Source organism: Podarcis liolepis (genome assembly GCF_965112155.1).
Source record: "Podarcis liolepis genome assembly, chromosome: 4".
Classification (NCBI taxonomy): domain Eukaryota; kingdom Metazoa; phylum Chordata; class Lepidosauria; order Squamata; family Lacertidae; genus Podarcis; species Podarcis liolepis.
Genome location: NC_139558.1, coordinates 46,668,389 through 46,692,802, shown reverse-complemented (window position 1 = coordinate 46,692,802; position 24,414 = coordinate 46,668,389). Strand labels below are relative to the sequence as shown.

Genomic DNA, 24,414 nt, shown 5'->3' with positions numbered 1-24,414 from the left:
CTCAGAAATTATCTGACTCAACTAGTTTCAATTTTCCTTGAACTAGTCTAGTTTGAATATTCTGTAAAAATTCTATTTATATTGCCTGTGTTGTACTTAATCTATTCCAAAGACGTATTTTACAAATCGTTTTTTTGCTCATAATTTTACATGCTCCACTGCCTCAGCTCTGTGAATTGTGTTTTTCTCACAAAGCTTACAAGTTCTGTGAGAGCCCCAGTAGAGGCTTAAGACATCACTAAGTATTGATGTTTCTGTCGCAGGATTTACAAAGTATTCCAACTATCCCAGAAGTGTTTGCAATTACCATGAATCTTGCAACCTATAATAATCTATATCTATTTCTCTCACAGAGTTTATCAGCTCTGAAAACTGTTCTCGCGTATTGTGTACATTCTATGAACCATTAACCCCTAAGGTTAAAAGCTTGTCAAAGCTTTCACTTTTTACACAGCACTCCTAACTTTCATTAAAGTATTTTAAATTATACCTGCATAATCTTATCTCTGAAGCTCAGTATAATGTTGTTTAAGCCAATGAATAGCTCTCAGACCTCAGTCTCTGTGATACTTCTGAAGAAAAGGGAGATCAGGATTACGTGGTGGCCTTTGGTACAAATGAGGACTCCACACCCTCTGAGGCAGCCAGACACCAGTTTCTTAGTGCCCTTGTATTAGCTTTGATTCCTCTGTCTTGCTTGTCTGTGAAGTCCCTCATCCATTACAACAATCAAGAATGTAGCTTTTTCTCTATGGTTGTCACACTAGTTTTCTTTCTCACTTTATTGCAGTGTTCTCCTTCCTTGTGTTCTGTTGTCTCTATTGCAATATTAATATTACACAGCTTGAAGCAATAGGATGCCTACAAACTGACTCCTCTTGGAATAAAAATTTCCCAGACCCATAAATATTATTCAGAAGCTTTACATACAGAACTTGGTTCAAAACAGAACATAAACCAATTAATGACATTCAAACAGTTGTATAATATCAGGCACATGTCCAGCGCAGGTTTCATCATCTTACATAATTGAAATAATTCCAAACAGACCTAAAATCAGGTCTGTGACTCTCCACACAGACTCCATTAGCTTGGAGCTGTTTTTCTCTTCAGGAGAGAGATCATTAGCACTTCCTTTGTTCTCTGTGGCTTCCAAAGAAAGGCTCAAAGCTATGGCGATTTGCAGTGGAATACCTCACATAAGCACCAAGTGAGAGCTAGCAGAGAACATTCTAAGTTAACTATCAACCCATTTACACTTAGAGAACTCTTCCTAGCTTCAATATATTCCTGAGTGGAATTTTCCATGTTAAACCCTCAGTAGTTCACATTCAAACACATACAGAGCATATTCAATTTCAGTGTCAATTAAACAATTATACATAACAGTCTCATCTTGGTTCCTTCATCTTGTTCCAACTTTCTGCTACCAAATTTTCACCTTTCATTGGTAAGATGATTCAAAACTCAACCATCCATTAAACTTTTGGAATAGCCTTTTAATTCCTGTGTCCTGCTGTAATTAAAGCTTTTTTTGTTGTGAGTATCCACATGCTCCTATCTTCACTCTTAGCCATGATTTGGCTTGTCAATAAATGCAAATATATACAAAACAAAAATCTGCCCTCTTGGCCTCCTGAAATATAATGCTAGTGGCATCATCATATTGAAATTCCTTATCCAGATAATTTTCTCCTAATTTTTAATCAGTGCAAAGTAGGGGGATTTTTTCTTTGTCGGGGAAGGGCAGTTAGCTCAGGATTTCCAAAGCTAACACCAGTTTAGACCACTTAGGGGGAAAAACACCATTCATAGTAACTGTAATACAGATGAGTTGACTTGGCTTTTCCCCTTTTCACAGACAAATAATTCACTTAAAAATAAAATAAAAAATCCTGCCCACATCCTTAGAAATGTCAAGTTTTATATGTGTGCTGTTATTTAGCTACCAAATAACTTATCAGCAACCTTCAGTTTGTCAGGGACCTTAATTGAGAGAAGTCAGCTGCAGAGTGAAATGTTTACCAGGCCCTCTTTGAAGCCCTTAATAAGTCACATTTTGCTCTGCCAGGCCTTCAGCATTTCACCATTACAATAAGAGAAAGCAATCAAAATATTTCAACTTTTTAAAAAACCTCCTGTTTATCTATTCAAATCATCCTAAATAATCTCGCCTCTTTTTGCCAAAGTAAATACTGTTTTTCTAGGCAAATAAAATTTACAAGAAGTAAATTGTTCAAGTTCAGTTTCTCAGTTTTACATTCATAAAACTGTGTGTCATGCTGAGTTTGATAGGTAAAATACTTTTGTTTTTCTGTCAAAAGGCAGTTTCTGCTAGTATTCTGGATTTCCCTGCGAGGGAGTTAATTTATACAGTGGTGCCCCGCAAGACGAATGCCTCGCAAGACGAAAAACCCGCTAGACGAAAGGGTTTTCCGTTTTTCGATGCGCTTCGCAAGACGGATTTCCCTATGGGCTTGCTTCGCAAAACGAAAAAGTCTTGCGAGTCTTGCGATTTTTTTCGCTCCCCCCCTTTTTCTAAGCCGCTAAGCCGCTAATAGCCTTTTAGCCGCTAAGCCGCTAAGCCTTTAATATCCGCTAAACCGCTAATAGCGCTAAGCCGCTAATAGGGTTGCTTCGCAAGACGAAAAAACCGCTAGACGAAGAGACTCGCGGAACGGATTAATTTCGTCTTGCGAGGCACCACTGTATTTTGTGTCATTGATCCCTGCTACAGCGGCGTAGCTAGCCGTACAGGCGCCAAAGGGGCAAGGCATGCTGGGACAAGATGTTCTGTGTGGAGCCAGAGCCTGCATAAAGTCCGCTCCTCCCACTGCTCCCCCTCAGTTGCAGGCACCATGCCATCCAAAAAGGCAGTGTGGGGCTTGCGTCCACCTACCACCTCCCCCTCAGCCACCCTCCAGTTGAGGGGGAGGTGGCAGGTGGGCGAGGGCCCTACACCGTCTTTTTGAAAAGCACAGCACCTACAGGAGTCCACCAGCCACCTCCCCCTCAGCTACAGGGTGGCTGAGGTGGCAGGCGGACATGAGCCCCATGCCACCTTTTCGGGCGGCACAATGGCTGCAAGTGTCTGAACCGCTGCATCACTCCCAGGAGAGATGCGTGGCTCAGGCACACGGCAGGCACCACGGCAAGTGCTGCCCCTGCAGTAAGTGGTCACACCCTGCCCCCCACTAGCTACACTAGTGTCCTGCTATAGCATTTATTAAATAAATGTGAGCATACACAATGTATATTTGTATTCCTTTTGTCATATACTTGCTCGAGTTCTGGACTCCTTAACACTGACCACAGTCGGGCATGTCTATCTGGTACCTCTTTGAGGTCCCCAGATTTGTCACCTGTCACCTCACACTCTGATTGCATAGTCTAGTCCCCGGGGGATTTCTTCTGTAACAAAGAAAACTGTCAAGGCCCCTAGTTGCTGTTCTTTACCTTCTGCTCTTCATCAGTTGCATCCTATACATTTCTAGAGTCCTTACAGATGTGGGTGGGTGAAAGGAGATTTCCCTTATACCCTTACCTACCACCCAGATTAGGACTGCAATTATCATATTTTTTAAAAGGCCTATTGTGTCACAGCAAGATTTCTTATAGTCTTTACAAGTGGTTGCAAATTGATCAAGAAAACAGAGACAGCAGCTTAATTTGGAGAGTCATATTTTGACTTACCGCAGTTTGAAGTTGATTTAAGATCTTGGCTAGTACCATAATTCCCTAGGAAACTATGGTTAACATGCTTGCTGCATGTGTGGATCAACAGGTCACAATATTGTTTAGAATATTACCAAGAAGAATTAAATTCAGTTTAAATTTATTTAATTGAATGCCTATATATTTTGGAGGGTTGTAATGCAATGCGTATCTTTTTTTTTATCCTTTAGGCTCTAGTAAATGATATCCAGACAATCCAGCCCAGTTTGAATAGTGTTAATGAGATTGGGAAGAAAATGAAGAACGAAGCAGAGCCAGAGTTTTCTTTGAAAATACAAACTGAACTAAAAGAACTGAATGCTCAGTGGGATCACATTTGCCAACAGGTACTCCATCTCTTGCTATCTTCTTTTAATTTCATTCCAGATTTCTCTTTGACATAATTTCCCCTGCTCTGTGTGCATAACTACTGAATGTGAGAGGTGGAGCCAGGCATTTGTGGTTCACACTAATTAACCTTCTATCTTAGTAAATTTATCTACCATGTCAAAATGCACGCAGGAAAGATAGATTTGAGTGCTAAAGTCTGACAATAATATAATGTATTATAATTGCAAATAGAGAGCTTGACATAAGCTGGAGCAAATAAATAAAATCCAGCAAGGTATGACACCTAATAAATAGTTTTATCTTCACTGGCTTTTGCTTTACTCAAAGTATTTTGTAGCATTCCTATCAAAAAAAATAAGGAGCGATAAAGCAGCATTATGATTCTGAGTTAAACCGCTTGGAACGGCACATTATAACATCTGTCAGTAACAAGCTTCTGTCTGTTACAAACTTCAAATGCCACAAGTTAGACACAGAGAGCAGAAAAGCAATTGTACTGAAAAAAGGCAAACGTAATGAAATTTTCACCGTGTCATTTTTCAAGACAGAAGGCTGTAAGACCTTATATTACTAAATTAGAAAGAGAAAATTTCAGTAGAAAGAAGAAAGAGTGAACTTCATTTTGGATTACTTACCATATAAGATGATGCGTGCTTCACGTTTTTCTTACAGTAACACTTTGCCTACTTGGTAACTTCTTGGCATCTATTGGCGCCATTTGGGAAACAAGATTTAGATTCCAAGAGCAGAAACCCCATTAACTTGATGCTTCCAGTGTTAGGAGGAGAGGGGATATTAATCAAATCTGCACTGGAGGTCGGGGGAACCTCAAAAACAAAATGAGAGGTGGTGTGGAAACTGGAGGAAAAATTAGTGAAAATTACCTCTCCGTCCCTCTTTTCTCCAGCAGTAGTCTTCTCTGGATCCACATTCCCCCAGTGAACAAAAGGTGCCCCTTCATTCACAAGTGGGAAAGTCTAGATTCAACCCTTCTTTAAAATCTGTCTTCCTTAAAATTGAATCTTGTTATGCTAGGCATTTACTTTAATATTCAATTAATGTCTGAACTAGTGTTTACAAGAGGAAATCATGTTGTTTTCTTTAAGGCCTATGCTAAGAAGGCAGCTCTGAAAAGTGGTTTGGATAAGACTGTGAGTCTTCGAAAGGATTTATCAGAGATGCATGAGTGGATTACACAAGCAGAAGAAGAGTACCTTGAGAGAGATTTTGAATATAAAACACCAGATGAATTACAGAAAGCTGTTGAGGAACTGAAGGTAACAAAATACAAAGTGACTTGTTTAATTTGTATCTGATCTTCTTCTTGAAGTTATTGTTACACACAATCTGTTTGTTCATTTGAAAGAGCTGGCTATTTGAGCTTCACTTGAGAACTATTAAATTCGAAGCAATAGGTGGTTTAAAGTAATTTCACTTCAATTTAGCATCTGTTATAAGTTTTTTGACTCATCAAAGAATTGCATTTCTATAAGTTCCCTTCCCCCATGCTTAATTGGATTTAGTGTTGCATTTGTATATGTCCTTATTGTTTCTGGGTACCCACATCAAATTCTGCACCTGTTCTCATATGTTTCCATTCTCTTTTCTATGATAATTGCATCAGATGGTATATAATTCTTGGGCTATTATTCCTCTGAATGTAACTTCTCCCAGATGGAATTCAGAAATTGTAGGCACTCATAAATGGGAATAAGAAGGCTGCATTCAGCAACAATTTGTGCTTTCATTTTGCTTTCCCACAACATATAGAACAAGTGACAAGTCCCTGTTTTGCTAACGTATCCCTATAAATTAGAGATGTTACTTAGGAAAATGTTCCCATTGAATATAGATTCATTTCATTCCTTGACTATATTGTGGGTTTTCTCAGTTTTATCTGATATGGATATTAGTGCATATTGGCAATAGTACAGCCAGAGCTGTTTGGCACCCTCATTTAGTGCCATTTTAGATATTGGCAATGTGGGGACTTGTTTCCTTGTCCAGCTCTTTAAACCAGAAGCAAGGACAGCAATAGCTGTAATAAGAGGAATAGCACTGTATTTTGCAATATTTCCTACAAGTTTTACTCTGGGTCACTGCAGCAGCACTACAAGTTGCCTTGTAAAGATTCAGGCACCCATTTCAAGGAAAGCCTGCTATGTAGCTGAGGTAAGGCCACAGAAAGATGCACAAAGAGTGTGCATGGTATGTGATTATATTACTTAAGACAGCAAAGCAAAATGAAAACTCAAAGCTATACACCCCATATCAAGTACACCTGAGAATGCAAGAACGTGCCATTTCTGCAGTGGCTCCATGTTTGTAGGATGCTCTCCCCAGGAAGGCTTGGCTGGCAGCTTCATTATACACCTTTAGGCATCAGGCAGAAACATTTCTCTTCAACCAGGCCTTGGCTGATTAACCCCAGAGCAGTAGCCATTACCAAATAATGAGGACAGTGAGGAAAGGAGCATGCCAGATCTTGAATAGGTGGGGAGGAAGAGGAAGTGGAGGGGGTCTTAATGCTTGCCTTGAAAATATGAGCCTCTACAACAGGCATAGGCAAACTCGGCACTCCAGATGTTTTGGGACTACAGCTCCCATCACCCCTAGCTAACAGGACCAGTGGTCAGAGATGATGGGAGTTGTAGTCCCAAAACATCCGGAGGGCCGAGTTTGCCTATGTCTGCTCTACAACATGAATATGGAGCAGTGAAATTTGAGCCGAGGGGCTACTGAGCTGATCGCTCATCTTTTTAACTACTGCTTTGTGGCATGGAAAATCAGGCAAATTATATTATGTTCTTTTCAAACAATGCAGTGTTTTCACCCCAGTATTCACTGCTTTATTTTCAGGTATCATAATGGATTATTATACATTTATGTATTTTCAGAGAGCAAAAGAAGAGGCAACACAGAAAGATGTGAAAGTGAGGCTTCTCACAGAGTCGGTGAACAATTTTATAGCAAGGGCTCCACCTGCAGCTCATGAGGCCTTAAAAAAGGAACTTGATGTTCTTACTAGGAACTACCAGCGACTCTGCAGTAGGCTAAATGGAAAGTGCAAAACGTTGGAGGTCAGTTCCTTCTCCTGGTAACATTAGAGCATTCCAAAGTGTAACAGAAAAGATATCAGCTAATGGACAGATGTCGTGAATCAATGTTTACCCTCATAAGTCTTTAATATAGCCTACTGCAAGCTGGTGCCCTCCAGCTGTTTTAGAGTACTATTCTCATCAACCCCAGCCAGCATGGTTTCCATGTTTATCTTAATCAGAATTGAATTTTTTTTTTGTTTATTACTAAGTGGATTAAAATATATCCTAAAAATTATGCCACTTTCCTAGGATTATTAAATATATTCCCGTAACTTCATGGTACAGTTTAAAGAAAACCATTATTTTGTTCTTTCTTACTACTTTAATATACAGTCATACCTTGGGTTGAAGTAGTTTCGGGATAAGTATTTTCGGGTTGCGTGCTGCAGCGACCCGGAAGTAATGGAGTCGTCGCTCGCGCATGCGCAGACGGTCAAAATGACGTCACATGCTTACGCAGAAGCAGTGAATTATGACCCGCGCAGACACAGGTTGCGTTCGCTTCTGGATGCGAATGGGGCTCCAGTACGGATCCCGTTCGCATCCAGAGGTACCACTGTAGAATTTTGAAATGACCTGATTTTATTTACTTTTTTGTGGCATTTATATAGGTAACACAATAACACATGTCCTGGTAAAACAGCATAAGTTATAGGTCGTTTTATTTGCAAAAAAAAAAAATGTTTTAAAAAAATTCAAGCATTTCTGTATTAAAATTCATTTATTTTTATAAACTCATTCATCAGGAGGTATGGGCATGTTGGCGTGAATTATTGTTATACTTGGATGTTGAAAACAAATGGTTGAATGAGGTAGAATCAAAACTCAGGGCAACAGAAAATATTCAAGAAGGCACAGAAGAGATCTCAGAAGCACTAGATGTAAGTACTGACGTTCTGGTTAGGAACACACAGACCTTTCCAATAAAAAGTTTCTATGTTAAATCAAAGCATAATATTCTTCAATGTGTGCTGTGATCTATGCACCCATATGTATATTTTCCATGAATTGTGTTCCATTAGATTTTCAATTATTATTATCATTGCTATGTACTAAAGGAAGATATGAGCACACAGGGTTCAGATAGGCCACAGCGTTCTTAGAATGGAATTGGAGCTGTCACAAAGAATAATGTAGTCTTCTCAACAAAAACAAAGATGTTTAATTCAAATGCTTTATAAACTTATGCTTTGTCTGGTGCCTGTGAAGCCAGCTTCACATGTCCTCCCAAATAACTTATACAGACATCCACATCTCTATATAAGCAAATCCAGTGGCAATTACTTCGAAGCAATCTTGGGTAGGATTGCAGGTTTTTGTACTCTACAATTAGATCCTTACATTTATCATATTTCCCTCGTTTTGCTGCAGAGATGTCTGACAGACCCAAGGTTTTAATAAAAGCCTTAAAAAGTCTTTTTCAAAGGTCCCAGAATCACTCCAGTTATTAAAAAACATTGACAATTCTTGTTTTAAAAAATGAAGGAGTAGCATCACAAATTCAATAGTTTCTAGTTACCTGAATTGGTTGGTTGTGCTGATGGTCAATTCAGCAAGGTAGCATACATTATAGCCACACTGTTTATTATGTTGATGTGGTATCTAAGCCTTTGTTAATGTTTGCCTAGTCACATTTCAGATAATTTGTGCCAGAAAATGTTGCAGTGATGAGCTTTATTTTTCTCATGAATATTCTTCTATTTTAATGGAAATGTAAGGTTTATTGCTTCTTTTATTTTAACAAGAGCTTTGAAGGCTCCTTTGTTTGGTGTAAGGGGAATGGCAAAAACAAGTAATACAGTTTATGGATGTTTCAGTCTCTGGGAACATTAATGCAACACCCAGAAGATAACCGCAATCAGATTCGTGAGTTGGCACAGACCTTAACTGATGGTGGAGTTCTGGATGAACTGATCAATGAAAAACTGGAGAAGTTCAATACTCGGTGGGAAGAGCTACAACAAGAGGTACTTTTTAAGAAATAATTTCCTTCCCCCATACTTTTCTCTTAAACACTGTGTTTAACAGGAGAGCTGAAAGGTAAAGTTACCTGTCTTATAAAATACTGTGTTGTAAAGATGCGGACAACAGTGTTGACGCAAGAAGAAACCAGCAAAAGTTGTGACAGCTTTGGAAGGGACCGATTAACAGAAGCAGCTCTCTGTATATGTGTTTTGTGTCTTTTTATATGTGTATAAGAGGGACTACCTGGTATCAATTTTTCTAGGAAATCTACATACATGTCTTCTTCTTCTTCTTCTTCTTTGGCGATCACTCGTAACCGAGTAAGATTGTCTTCCATAAACACGGTTTTAACAATGAGTCTGTAAGTGACTGTGGAGGCCAATTCTGGACCCACACCCAAAGCTCTCAGAGTAGGTAAGAAAGACACTTTCCGGATTAAAAGTGAATGGTCAGTTCCTTTAAATTTGGCAGCCCCGTTTCACGATGAAGATGGGGCAGAATGGAAGTAGAGCGTAGCTTAGATGTAAACCTGATTTATCCCCAGTGGCAGGGGTGGCTGGTCCCATTTTGGCACCTGTGCTGAAACGGGAGTTGCCACATCCTGCCTCCCCCCACCCCTGCCACCATTTCTGCCACTGGGGCGTTCCGCAATGCATAGGTGCTTCGCTTCTCTGTCTGGGGACAGGTAAGACGAGTGGCAGTGCTACATGCTAGAATGCCTCCCTCTTGTCTGTGAGAGGGAAGGCCTTCAGCTGGCAGCAGGAGCCAGTGGGAGGACGGAGCTCCGCCTCTTGCACTTCTGCCTCCTTAAGGTGGGTGCTTCACCCTGCCTTATGGGCATTCCAACTCTGCCCCATAGGACTTTATATAATTTAAATGGGCCTTAAAGACTCAATCTATGTTGTATAAATAGTGCTGTATATATATAGGTGTACATTGCTTTGTAAACCATGTTGGGATGAATATATCTTGAAAAGTCTGTAAGTTCGTTAAATTAAATAAATGGAAATAAATTCAATAAATAGAAAACAAAAGAAATGGAATATTAACATGAAAACAAATGGAAAAACAAACTATTTTCCCTTGTGAACCTCACTTTAGAAGGCAGCAAAATTTATTTGGAATGAAAACAAAACAAAAGAGGTATCCTAAAACCCAATGCACTATAAGATGTCTAATAAAATAAATCAGCAGTTTAAGAACACTTGGAGTACAGAATCAGCACAGACTAAGAAAAAATAATACTTTCTTAGCTAGCATTTCCATATACCTGCTTACTGCCTTTGACTGCCCCCTCCCCCCGCCCAAAGAAATATTGTCTGCACACAGCACTGCTGTAAAGGTAGGCATCAGCAAACAAGGGGATAGCAGAAAAGGGGGGGGGGCAAAGAAAGCATGGGATAGAAAGTGTTTTATACCCATTTTCTGCCCAACCAACCAGGTTGCACAGGAAGCAATCATGCAATAGTTCTTTGACAACCTGAGCTGTGAATTGTTATGTTCAGGGGGTGGGGGTTGGAATGTAAGGAGGCTGACCTCAAAGGTAGTGAATGTGGAAAGATAAATATTTGTAATTTTCAGGCAGGTCACAGAAGACTTAAATGAGAACATCAAATTCCCAAGAGCCAAAGCACCAAGTTTAATTTACTAATCTTCCCCCTTATTTTTGAACATCCAAATCCCTTCAGTTCCACATAACCCTCCTAATAATCAGTTAGCATAACACAGGACATTGATAACCCCTCTTCACAATTCTTACCCCCCCAAAGGCTCTCCTCTCTGATGCCAGCCAACAATCCACATGATCACTCTCTGGGTTAATTAGCATTAACAAAGGAGTTGGCCAACTCCTGACACTTGTGCGACTGCTGCATGCTTCTGTGACCAGTGTGTTCCCTCATTGTGGATAAAACTGGCAGGAGGAATCAAAAACACTGGTAATTAAATATTCTCCCTTTGAAAAACACCCGCATTATTATAACACCCTCATTAAAATGTAAAATGATCTATATTCATTGAGTCATATATCCTTTTTCTGTGGTTTATTGATTGGAAGGTTACAAAGGAACTAGATGGTTTTTTTAAATCACATTATTAGTACCTTATACACTGTGGATGTATGACAGAACATTTGAAGTGGCTGAGGTAATCCTGTCCTGTGTCCCAGGATATAAGACAGATATAAAAGTGAGCTCTCATAACGCCATTACCACCGAAATCCATGTTTGTTTTACAATGCACACAGCAATTTGTTGCTATGTGAGTGAAGACATATTCACTACATTCCATTTTGAACCGTCACAGGAAAAGAAATGATGAAGGCTATTCAGCTGTTCTGTTTCTGTTGGTGAATGCTTTTATAAAATAGTTTTTTTTCCATAACATTACTTTCGAGTCCTTGACCTCAAGGTTACATTTCATATGGCCTTGGAAATATGTGTAGTGTGACTTGACCTCCAGGTTTATTGAGTGAATAGAAATGTTAGGTTTATAGCCTATTAAAAGAATGAATAATGCAGAGTCAATGCAGATAAAACTAAATTATGAGAAGGCAGAATATGAAAGAAGGTGAAAAACTAAGCTGAAAATTGCATGTGTCATCATCTTAAACTATTAAGTATGAAAAGGGGGGCAAAGGAAAATGTAAAACCAAAGAAGGTCTTAGTAACCATATTGCGGGGTTTCGCTAATGTCATAGGGCAGGCTTAAAGTAATGTGACTTGCTATAGTAGTAATAGGAACAGTCTGACTCTTGCTTTCCCCAGTTTTTGTAACCTTTTGCTGAATGCTGTACCATTAAGAAATATTATAATAAGGGGAGGAGTGAACCATAAAGAGTCAAGACAAAATTTAAGAGTTCTAATCATTCCTACTACCATTTAATCCAGGCTCTAAGAAACTATTTATATCCTATGTGAGAGTTTGTTTTATAAACAGCACTTTCATCCCTCTCACTTGTTGCAGTGGATTATCTGTAAGTGGACTATGATGACGGCAACTTTGTTCTGACCAAAGGAAATCTCCTGACATATATAATGGGATCAGGAGCTGCCCGAGGCTTCAGAATGAACAAAACTATCTAATGGCAGGACTTAGTTTTGCAGTCTTCTACTCACTATAGAATTCCTCACTAATTGGTTTGGTTATTTAGGGAATTTTAGGGAATTTTGACTTTTTGTGGTTATTTATTTAAAAAACAAAATGGCTGGCAAAAAAAGACGAAATTTATCTTACAAAAAGGTGGTTGTGTATCAGTATGAAATTTCTGTGTGTTTTTAACAGCATTAAAGAAAAATTGAATGGCTAATACTCTTTTCCCTTTATTTTTCAGGCTGTGAGGAGACAAAAGGTTCTTGAACAAAGTATCCACTCTGCACAAGAGATTGACAAAACCCTTCAGTTAATTCAAGAGTCTCTTGCTTTCATTGATCGACAGTTAACTGGTTATATTGCCGACAGAATTGATGCAGCACAAGTACCTCAAGAAGCACAGGTGAGTCTTGTGGACTTTAGTTTAAATACCTTTATCATTCAAGTGGTCAGTATGATTCCTTTAATTTGGTTGGCTTTTTCCTCAAAGATGATGATTTCTAGAATTTTCAGCCACTGGGGTTAGGAAGCATAATTTGCAACCCATTTCTTGCAAAACTACTTACTGGAATACAGATGTGCATAATAATATCATCTTTAAAAGGTCACATTTATTTTGCAGCAAATTCATGTTTTTAGGTTTATTTTATCTGTCCTTATGCTGACATAAAATTATTATATGACCCTAATATAAACTCATTAAATGTATGTGAAGGTTGTGCTGTAACCTTGAAGGAACAACATGAATACTGTAAGCCCCTATAGTGCTATTTTTATCATACCATAAATGACTCATCATCTTTACTACTTTTAGTTAACTTCTTAGTAAAGCAGATTAGATATCCCATAAATAGTTATTGAGTTATGCAATCATTGATACTGGATAGTTACATGCTTGTACAATCCTATATAGTCTACTCAGAAGTAATCCCCATTGAATTCAGTGGGATTTACTCCCAGGAAACTGTATAGGATTGGAGCCATAATCTCATATAAAATGAAATAAATTAAAGAATATCGCCACATCCTTCATTCCTTAGCTTTGTGTCTGTCAACTTTTGCTTCACATTTTAAGAACATTTCTGAAGTACGTAACTTTCATTAATTGTATTTGTAAGAAAGGATACATTAGCCAAAATGAAACACAGATTTCTGGAATTGGGTGGAATATATTAGAAGAATTTTAAGATTAATGCACAGTTTATATTTTGAATTTTAAAAACCCTTCCCTTATGTGAAAATGCTGGCTTTCAGACATCAATAATGATTGTACTGCAAAACATAATTTGTTGTGATTTTCAAGGAAGTCTTACAAAGACTTTGATAAGCAGATGTGACCAAGTTAATAAATCTGTTCTAGTTCAATCCCATTATTTTCCTCAAACAACTATTTTCTTTACTTTTTTAAAAATAATCTCCTAAGGATGCATCAATGATCATTTGAATAAGTCCCTAATATTTCCTGGGCTCCATAACGACTATACTATTGATTAGGATAAATTCAGTTTTTTTTGCTAAAGATTTATGTTGACAGTGGGTTCTATTGTTTCCTGTTGGACATCATATTCACCTAGAGGCTATGGTTTGAAATAAATAAATAAAATACAATAAAATAAATAAAATAAAATAAAATCTCTATCTTCCTTTATTACTTAAAATACCTTTCAGTTTATCTGAAGAAACAAAATAATAAATTGGGTAAGGGGAAGTAAAACCAGCCACATGAAACCACTTTAAATCCCTTGAAAACTGCAGATATTATAGAAGCAGTCTTAATATTTTATGTGGGCTAATTTCTTAAGGTTAAGCAATCTTATGGCAGAGAACAGAAGTCTGTGACCAAAAGTGATTTTTCTAATTATAGAAAAGGAGTCACAACTTGGTAATGAAATAAAATATATTGCTAACTTGAAATCAAGATGGCGTGGAAGGCAATGGATATGACAGGCATAAAGATAGAACCTTAGGTTTGATTTAATAACTAGTCAACTATTGGGAAAATACAAATCTGCCATGTACCAAGACAGCTTAGCTCAACATTGTCTGCACTGACTGGCAATGCAACCATCTTTACCACCTTTTTGTCTGCAATGCATGTGCTCTACCTGGACCGTGCTCTAAATTTAAAAAAAATCAATTAACTTTATATACATTAATTGGTGAACCATTTTCAATATGTTTGTGTCCTTTCCCCCCAGAAGCATAATGTCAAATTTTATTAATTCTCTTTACATTTTGTAAATGCAGTACAGCCATAATAGCAATAAAATAGTGCCTCTCTGTCTCCTCTTCTCTATAGCATGTTAGATAGTTTGCATCTTTCCTTATCAGCAGCCTTATTATGCATACATAAAATATTCTACTGGGTGGGTTATTCCATACCATTTGTGGGCTTGCTTTGTCCATCTCTGATAAACCAACTGTGCTTGTGTTTAATCACAGTAGCTAGACTTGTCCAATTTCTAGAAATTTTATTTTATTTTGAACATACATGAAAGTATGTGTGTGTACTAATAATTAATATGCATCTGATTAACTGACTGATTGTAAACTTTATAATACTTTATTATACAATGTCAAGTATGAATTGTCAACCGGCAATCACATGGGCTAAATCTGCCTCCTGAAGTGTGCACCCCCCTCTTTCCATTACAAACCCTGTTAATTTCTCCTAGGGTTGACTGAAAAGGGTGCAAGGAGGAGACTTTTCTTCCTTCTACTTTTCTAACCCCATACCCACCCCTTTTATCTTCTATTTCCCATTTTGGTAATGGACAAGAGTGAAAGCAGAGGAAGAGTCACATAGAGGCTTTATTTCACTATATTCCACCCCTTTTTAAGCATGTTGAGTAGAAGACCAAGAATTTATCTATGTGTCTATATGCCAGAATGTGTCCACCTAGACAATAGATCTCTAGAGTGTTAATGCTGCACCTTCAGGCGAGGCAACCCATTTTAAATGAGACACCAGGCACATGGAGCACTGCATGGGTAGGTTTTTCTTACATGCCCAGCTTCATGTTTAAATCAAACCTTTGACGCTACCCTGCCCCATCACCCCAAGATCAAGGTGGAGAAGAAAGGGACATGCAAAAGAGACTGTTGTCTTCTATGTGAACTCCTTGGTGTATCTGTCCTCTCCTTCCATAAATATCTCAATAAATAATGTTGGGCAGAGCGTGCTGCAAGATTGGGAGTGTCCCCATGTGCTTGTCATACTCCTCTCCGCATTCATGTTAACTGCTGGTGGATAAAGTCGCCTACACAGTAAATGAGAGTATGAGGAAAAAGCCAAATTGCATACAGTTTCTTGCTTTTACCACATCTGTTCATTTTCAGTTAACAAAAATACTATTTGTAACATTAATGGAATTACAGACTTTATGTTCTTGGACAGAAGATATATCCAGCTTTAGCCTTGTACTTCTAGGGAATAGAGAGAGAGTGAATTGCTGATTTGATTAAAATGTGGTCTAGATAAAATCTTCTGACAGATTTTCCTCCCACATTTTGTAGTAATGGTCCCTAATATTCATCTTGATGAGAAAGAAAGCTGCCAGATATTTCCTGGTATAGCTGTTCTCTCTGGTAATTGTTTAGCAGTTCATCCACTAGCAGATATTCATTTCCAACAATTTCCTCATAAATTGGTTTGAATTGGTCTAAATTAGCTCATCTCAGTGTGTAGGATATGAGTTGTTTTGTGTGACATTGCATTGGTCAGTATTGTGCAAGACATTTGGTATCTTATGAGCCTACTCTATCATGAGGTGTAAAGGGTTGAAATTTGCATTGGAGGAATTTCACCAATCGCTGGTTCTTGTTGGAAATAACAGACAAAAATACTTGTTGTAAAAATCACTAAGATTATTACATTTCATATACTTGCTTCAGAGTGGTGTGTATTTATCATGCTTTTTTAAATAAAAAAAACTATTTAAAAAAACAATTATTCTACTATAAACCCCCCTTTTTGTTCACATTTAATTGTTTCTATAGTTATATTTAGTTTTCATAGGGATGAGAATTGTAACCCTGATGAAGAAGCCTTTAGTATGTACCTACAATGCAATTTAATTGTTATAGAACAAAGTTATACTTTTTTGTTTTATGTCCAAGTGGGCATAAGAGATACTATCATTTTAAAGCAATAAGAAGAATATACCAAGTAGAGCACAAGACAGTGTCACAATCTTAGTAATTTCATATGATTTATTCCAGAGCCTGGATCTTATATATTTCCCTGTCAAAATAATCTATTTTGATTTTAAACACATCTTTTTTTCCACCAAACAGAAAATTCAATCAGAGTTGACAAGCCATGAGATTAGTTTGGATGAAATGAAAAAACGGAACCGGGGTAAGGATGCCACCAAAAGGATATTCTCCCAAATCGATACTGCACAGGTTTGTAAAATTGGCTTTCTTTTACATACTGAGTTCGGATCCCTTCTTTAAAATACACAAAACTAAATAAGCAATCATTGATTACATGTGAAACAGCTATACTTTCTATCCACAGGGTGGTGGTGGGTTTTTTGGGTGGGGGGAGAAAGTCCTGCTTGCTTAGCTTATAACATTATTATTTGATTTACAATGAGACCAAGGAAAAACCAGCATCTAAATAAAAATGTGTAGGGTTGAAGTGCCTTGATTCAGGAAATTCAGAACGGATGCTTTTGTTAATGCAAAATACACATTTTTGAAAAAACCTCTTCTTGTTATTTTCATCTTCACAAATACCCTTCTGCCACAAAAATAAATTCTTTGGTCATAATTTTTTTAGCTGTGAGGCCAGATCAGCAATCCCAAGAGAGTTTTAAACTTGCTGTTTGCTTGAAGAGCACGCCTGATGGCAAACATTTTTTGAAGTAGACAGTAATTTTAAGGAGCAGGTTCTAAAAAGGCATGGCAGTCAGATGTTCCAAAAATAAGAATATAAGAAGATCCTGCTGGATCAGACTCATCTAGTCCATCATCCTGTTTTCTCTGTGGCAATTGAGTTGCCTGTGGGAAACCTGCAAGCAGGACCTGAGCATAACAGCAACCCCCCCGCCCCCGTTTCCCAGCAAATGGTATTCAGAAGCATTACTGCCTCTGACTGTGGAGGCAAAGCATAGCTATAACGTCTAGTGGCCATTAGTAGCCTTATCCTCCATGAATTAGTCCAATTCACTTTTAAAGCTACCCAGTTAGTGGTCACCAGTGTATCCTGTGGGAGGGAGTTCCAAAGTTTAACTATGCACAGCATGGAACATTTCACAGACCTTGTGCAAGTCAGCTGATTCACCATTTTGAGCATTTTTATATTTACCCCAACCTTCAGGTTTGGGAAAAAGAAAACTAACAAAACCATACTTTAATGGAATGCCACATTAGCTTTTTCAAATTTTTTGCCAGTGGTTAAAGGTGATAACTCATATTTACTATTTTGGTTCTTATCTGCTCTGTCAAGCTTACTCTCATGTAGTGCAGTGGGTGGCGATTCCTGTTAAAAAGAAAAAAAATGCTATTCAAGTGCACCTTACCATTGGATTCTTTCTTTCCAAAATGCATGTACTGTGTATAAATAACTTATGTTGCCTAATAATAATAATAATAATAATTTTATTTATACCCTGCCCATCTGGTTGGGTTTCCCCAGCCACACTGGGCTGCTTATTGAAATTGAAATACTTTATTGTCACTTGTACAACTTGTATACAGTGAGATTACACCAGCACCCCCCACTCAGCTCTCTTAATCTTAATTCCCCTCGTTTACTGACGCACACCCACCACATATAGCACATAAAAAATTATAAAACATTAGACATTTAAAATTTCCCAATACAGGGTTGCCTGAATATGACCTGAAACTAATAATACACTTGCAGACTAAATATTCAAAGGAAATGCAACTCAATATTACAACCTATCTGATCATTTGTGTGAAATGACCTAGCAAGTAGCATTCTTTAAATTCTTGGGAACTTGCTACCAATCCGAAGGAAGCTGCACAGGAGGGCACAGTGTAATTGTTTGCTAAGCTGCCTAGACATGCTTTCAAAAGAAAAATAAAGGGAATATCCAAGTTTCTCCTCAGTATGTAGAAGCAGGACTGCTCTGTCCCTTATTTTAAAAGTCTTCATAAAATCATGACCGTGACTGTATTAGCATAATGACTTAATCTGCATACTTTGCACCCCTCTTCCTTTCATCTCATATATTATTTTCAGAAAAAGCTACAAGATGTCTTCATGAAGTTTCGCTTGTTCCAAAAGCCAGCCAATTTTGAGCAGCGCTTACAGGAATGTAAAATAATTTTAGATGAAGTGAAATCGCAAGTGCCGAAGTTGGAGTTGAGGAGTGTCGAGCAGGAAGCAGTGCAATCCCAGCTTGATCACTGTATGGTGAGTATTTCCAATACAATAATAGTTCACATGTAAGGCAACTTATTGGACTATACCTATGACATTTTGCAAAAATCAGTGTAATTTCAGTGAAATTAAACATTTCCTTTTCTGTGTTGGCTAGAAATTGTATAAAACTCTTAGTGAAGTAAAATCTGAAGTGGAAACAGTCATAAAAACTGGGCGTCAGATTGTGCAAAAACAGCAAACGGAAAACCCAAAAGAACTGGATGAAAGGCTAACAGCTTTGAAATTACAATATAATGATTTGGGTGCCAAGGTATGTTCTACGCTTTTCAGTGCTAAAGTCTGCTTCTCAGTTGTAAAGCGAAATCTATCTCTTCCATTTTGTTGTATTTTGTTTTGTTTATTTTATTTTCCTCTCTTAAATTGATTTTATTTGTCTTTCCTTTCTCAGTGAGAAAAAGATTCTATTAACTGTCTATTCAGAGTGGCCCAATTATATATTGAAATAATGTAACTAAACAATATCATTTCTAAGTGTAGAATTAGATATATGGAGGACTGGCCTTCATATTCAGGATGATGGTTTTCAAGAGAACTTGCAAATACTTGACACTTTCTATTAAAAAATAAGTAAATGCAGGTTTTGCTCCTACAGTCAAGAAAACAGTAGAATAGGAAAATGCAAAATTAATTAGCACATGCCAGTGTGAAATATGCCATTTTAAATGAGGATTTTAATGTGCCAGTGAAAAGAGTTTTATGGATAGGACAACAAGTGAAAATGAGTAGAGTATGTGTGTAACCTTTGGTTTGCAAAGGAGAAAGTTATTAGAGGGGTGAAGACAGTGTAAGGAAGCATAGGAAGAGGGAATGGTGTGTATTTTCACTGCTGCCTCATTTATAAAGCTGCTTAATCCTTCCCACTCTGTTAGGTTTTTAGTCTAAAAACAATCACCCTGAAATGCTTTTTCACCTGTGGAAGATGCAGGGAAGATACGGAGAACCTGTGAGTGTTTTCCCTTAGGTGAAAAAGCATCCTGGACAGGGCCATTTCAACCTGATAAATGACTTCAGAAGAAAGCAGCCTTTTACCATTAGCCCTTCCTCCAACCAAATTCTAAACTAATCCTGCTTTAAATAAATAAATCAATCATGTAATGTGTACTTTGATTCAACTGTTGTGAGATGAAATGGTAAACGGAGTTAACTGTGTAAAAAAGAAAGACCTTAAGATGGCAGTATTTCCTACATTTCTTTTATAACATGTAAATCGAAAATGGGGAAATAAAATGATATTACCCATTATAGTGTACATCCAACCATACAATTTTTCTGAAACTCTCCTAGTTGAAATAAGGGGTGGGGAGCAGCTATATATATGCTGCACCTGTCATTATTTCTCTAAACTCAACGAAGCACCACTCGTATATAGTTTTGTATGCTCTTAACTATTTCAAAATTTACATTTCTAGAAATAAACAGTCCCATTAGAATTCAAAGGTCCCTTTGTCCCAAAAGCAAAACAACCAAGATGGACTGTGGCTGCAGTCTTATATACTGAATGAAGCACTGAGCTCCATTGAATCCAGCAAACTTACTTCTGAGTGAAATATGCAAGAGGTTGCATTGCTAGTACTATGCAAAAGACACCAGATTTCCCCCTCGAATAAATAGTGTGGAAATGTTAAACTTCAACTATCAACAGCTTTTTTCCATTAACTGTGCATATATGAAAAAGAAAGGGGGAATAAGCTCACTAGTAGTTAAACACATACTGAAAGTTGCATCAAAAGTATTTACATAGTGCACTTCTCCATATCATAAGCGTAAGCCATGGATCAGAAATTCCCAAGGGTGCTAGCAACAAGCTACTGAGGCTAAAGGGGAGGCGATTATTTATTTGTCTTTTTGCATTGCTTTAATCTGTTAAATGCAGAGGGCTCTTTTGAACCTATCTCAATCACCTTAGCCTCCAAAAAGGGAGATTTGCAACTGTGTGGTAGTTACTAAGTACTTCTAGGAGCAAGGAGGGACTTTTGAGAAGGGGCCTAACCACAACCACCTTCTGAATGGTCAGGAGTACCTGACTCCCTGGACCCACATGGTAACTTCCTTCAGGATAGCTTTTATTAGGTGTGATGGGTAACGGTCAAAAGAGCAGGTGTTGGGCCTGTGATATGAACCTGTCATTCAGTATATATGGGTGGAAGCTTCTTTGAATGGAATGAAAATGGAACTAAGCCATTGTCTCATGTCCAAAGTCCGTTTCGGGTGGCCTAATCCAGCCCGCCAGTCAATTTAATCTGGCTCCCGTGGCAGTATATGTCCTGGGGTAAAATCCTAAAAGCTCAACAACTTCAATCCTAAAAAAAAGCCCAACAACTTTGGTCAGCCCTCATGCATGTTCACTTCATCAAATCTGGCCCTCTTTGAAAAAAGTTTGGGTGCTCCTGACAATGAAGTATGAAGTTAAACTAAAAGAGAATTCAGGTGGGTATGATAATACTGAAGTAGTAACTGCATAGCAAAAAAATGGTCATTTTCATTATAATTTCTGATAACAAATTGTGTTTGAAGAGTTGCTCCTTTGATTGCTTCTCTTCAGCATTGATTCATCATTCTTGGTGTCTGCTGCAAGATAAGCTCTTCCTTATGCTGTAGCTGGAGCATCATCCATCAGTTGCTTCAGACAACTGGTTATTACTAGGTTTCTGATGCTCTATCTATTTTTTTATACTGTTCTTAAGTCTATATTTTTGCACATCACTTAGAGATGTTAAATATTGTGGTTTAAAATTCCTTTAAAGAAAATAAAAATAAAATGAATAAGACAGGAGTTGCAGGTCGAGCTGGATGAAAACAACTTTTATTGAATCAATAAATTCTGAAGGTTGGCATTAAAAGGACATAAAACATGACTGCAGTGTACTTAAATATGCATAAAGAGCACCAAGTTAAAGCATACTTTTAATCTTCATTTTGTTTCTTTTATTGAAGCTAACTTTGCAAATTATAATTAATCTAGCCATTCTGTTTTTGTTTCAGTGTGAAGTAGTTGGTTTGCTATTAAGTAGAATGCTGATCTAGTACTGACAAAAGAATGTAGTCTAAAGTGTAATGAGAAAGGCTAACATTCTGAGGTGTATTCTTGTCATATGTTTGCTATAAAAAAGATTTAGCATTTCTGAGAACTGTAGATGTGAAACAGAGGATAGATGACCTCTACAATCATGGGGACTTGATGGTGGATTCTTTTCACTGGGAGAAAAAACTACTGCCAGAAATATGAGCATCCGTCTCAGTAGCACTTAAGGTGGTGAAGCATTTAGAGGTTTGGCTCTTCATTCCCCCTCCCCCTTCTGCAGGTGACTGAAAAAAAGCAAGAGCTAGAGAAATGTTTGAAATTATCTCGGAAACTGAGAAAGGAAATGAATGCTCTGACAGAATGGCTGGCAGTGACAGATTCAGAACTGACAAAGAGATCAGCAGTAGAAGGCATGCCTATCAATTTAGATGCTGAAGTCGCCTGGAGCAAGGTAATAATATATATTTTCTTTCCTTGTAAACTCACATATGTTTGTCTGGAGTTATCTCGCTGTCACAGCAATACTTCTGCACCCCAAAAAAGTTGTAAACAATATGATATATACTGGTGATACACTGAGACAAAAGAAGTTGGTGTCCAAAATTTAACATATTAACCTTATAGTAGGATGCATCAGGTACCACATCATACTCATAAGAGAAAGGAGGAGAGGAATAATTCAAAAGAAAAATAACCCTGCATACCCTTTTCTATAACTTTTTGAAAGATTCCATTTTTTCCAGGCTTAAAAGGAGAACTTAGTACAGTGTTAGTGTATTAGCACCTTCTAAGTGTTGAGACATTAAAAGACTGCAAAGCACTGTTGTCATTTTATGCTAGTTTCTTCATTAACATTTTAAACAGGCCATCTAATTTTTGCCTTAATTTCAAAGATCAGTTTTATTGTAAAGAACTAATGCTAGAAAAATAATTAGGATGTGTTTTATTTTTAATTAGCTACTAATTTTTAATAAAAGGAATATATGACACTTTTCCCCCTTGAGGATGGTCACTGTTCATGTAGTCATTGTTCTTCCTGGATCTGCCTGCAAGAGTAGTAGTCTATATTCCTACCCCTTCCTCACTTTAATTCCTCTTATAAACTTGTAGCTGTATCAACTCTGAGAAGTAATTATAAGTTCCTGCAACAAAGAACTGAACAGTGTTAGTTCAGTATAATCACACAGAGCAACGAAAGTAATATAGGCTTTTCGCAATAGAGGCTACAATTCAGTCTCTGTCCATTTAGAGCCACTTTGTGGTTCCCTGGTCATTTGTTTCTACCTCCAAGCTGTGCAATACTTGTCAGGGTTTTGCTGCCACAAAACCGGAGCTTTTAGTGAAGTTCTGTCCCTGCCCCTGTAACATTTGGACAGACTTGCCCCTGTCTTTTTCCATGTCCCAGCAAGCTGTAGCCAAAAATTTGGCATAGTGGCATGAGACATTGATAATATAGGTACAGTCCAGTAAATATTTGTTGCTTTCAACAGCCTTTGCAGTTTTCCAGAAATTATCACTATGATTGCATTCACTGTTTCAGAGAACAATTTCAGATTCTCAAGGAATGGGAACAAGCTTGACAGTCACTGAACATGTTTTTTCCAAAAGAAATCAAAGTAATTCTTTGTTAATCATGAACGATACTTCTACCACACTGCAGATGCCATCCCATACGCATTTGTATACATATAAAAGCTAACCTTTGTATACTGATTAGATATGTCTACCACAGCTGCAGTTAACATAGGAATGCCTTCCTTTAATTGAATTCCTTTAATAATTAAACACTGACTTTGGTACTCCAGAAGTTCTATAATTAGTGTGCGAGGTTTGCTGATTAGAGCAGTTACGCAGTAGAGTGATTTTGTTATTTCTCACCCTCGCAACCAAAAGGTAGTGCCTATATTAGTAAGAAAATCAAGAAGGAAAGGAAAACTTCATTAAAATTTCACACACAGGAGAAATGTGATAATTTGCTATAAAGTACCTGCTAGCCTACCAAAGTACTGTCCGCTCTTTTGCATTTTCATGAGTGGAGCTGATAATTTAGTGATTATAGCAGAAAGCTAATGGCAAGAGAATGTTCCCTTACAGTCCAAGTTAACAAAGCCAGCGGAATTGAATCAGCTAAATCAGACACCCTTAACTTTGTCAGAGTAGGCTTTGCTAAGGCCAGAAAAGTGGGCCTTCCTAAGCCCGATAAACTGAGCTGAATACTCCTGCCTTTAACTGAAGAGAGAGAAACTTCAGGAAATTGGGTTTGAGTGATAAGGAAAAGACCCCATTAAACCAAAATGTTAGTGACAGAGGGCTGCCTTATTATATGAATCAGGAAGGTAGCATAGAGTATCCTGCCCTAACCTCTAAAAAACCCTCAAACCTCTAGACTGAAGAGTTTCAGGAAGGATCTTAACCCTCTCCCAGGACAGGTTGTCACTCTTTAAACCACTTGGCATGGTACATTTCTCCCAGTGCTCATGTTGTCACTTCTTTCCCCAGTTAAATGTCTGCTCTTCTCTCGGGGTCACTTTGAAAGACTATGTTTCATATTGTGCTGACGAGCTAGAGAACACTTGACTAGCATAAACAATTTGTTCTAGGCTCTTGGGGCTCATATTTCAGTTAAAGAAATATTGGCCCATTCTCAAATTTAGAATGGTACTCTCCAGAAAACCTCTATGCCATTGGTCCTGTTACCATATTTGAACTGGAAGTGCATTACTGTTACATTCTAGCTCACATAAAATAGT

The 24,414-nt window shown here is 37.7% G+C and overlaps 1 protein-coding gene across 21 annotated transcripts in view; it reads left to right on the top strand.

Moving 5' to 3' along the window:
• Nucleotides 1-24,414, top strand: part of DMD (dystrophin) — a 1,010,042-nt gene that overhangs the window by 450,345 nt on the left and 535,283 nt on the right. For all 21 annotated transcript variants that reach the window (XM_083498284.1, XM_083498278.1, XM_083498289.1 and 18 more), the window contains 10 exons: nucleotides 3,906-4,061; nucleotides 5,172-5,342; nucleotides 6,963-7,145; nucleotides 7,913-8,047; nucleotides 8,984-9,133; nucleotides 12,463-12,624; nucleotides 16,518-16,628; nucleotides 18,439-18,612; nucleotides 18,737-18,892; nucleotides 21,945-22,115. In XM_083498284.1, coding sequence (XP_083354410.1) covers nucleotides 3,906-4,061; nucleotides 5,172-5,342; nucleotides 6,963-7,145; nucleotides 7,913-8,047; nucleotides 8,984-9,133; nucleotides 12,463-12,624; nucleotides 16,518-16,628; nucleotides 18,439-18,612; nucleotides 18,737-18,892; nucleotides 21,945-22,115 — 1,569 coding nt within the window. The remainder of the gene's footprint in view (nucleotides 1-3,905; nucleotides 4,062-5,171; nucleotides 5,343-6,962; nucleotides 7,146-7,912; nucleotides 8,048-8,983; nucleotides 9,134-12,462; nucleotides 12,625-16,517; nucleotides 16,629-18,438; nucleotides 18,613-18,736; nucleotides 18,893-21,944; nucleotides 22,116-24,414) is intronic.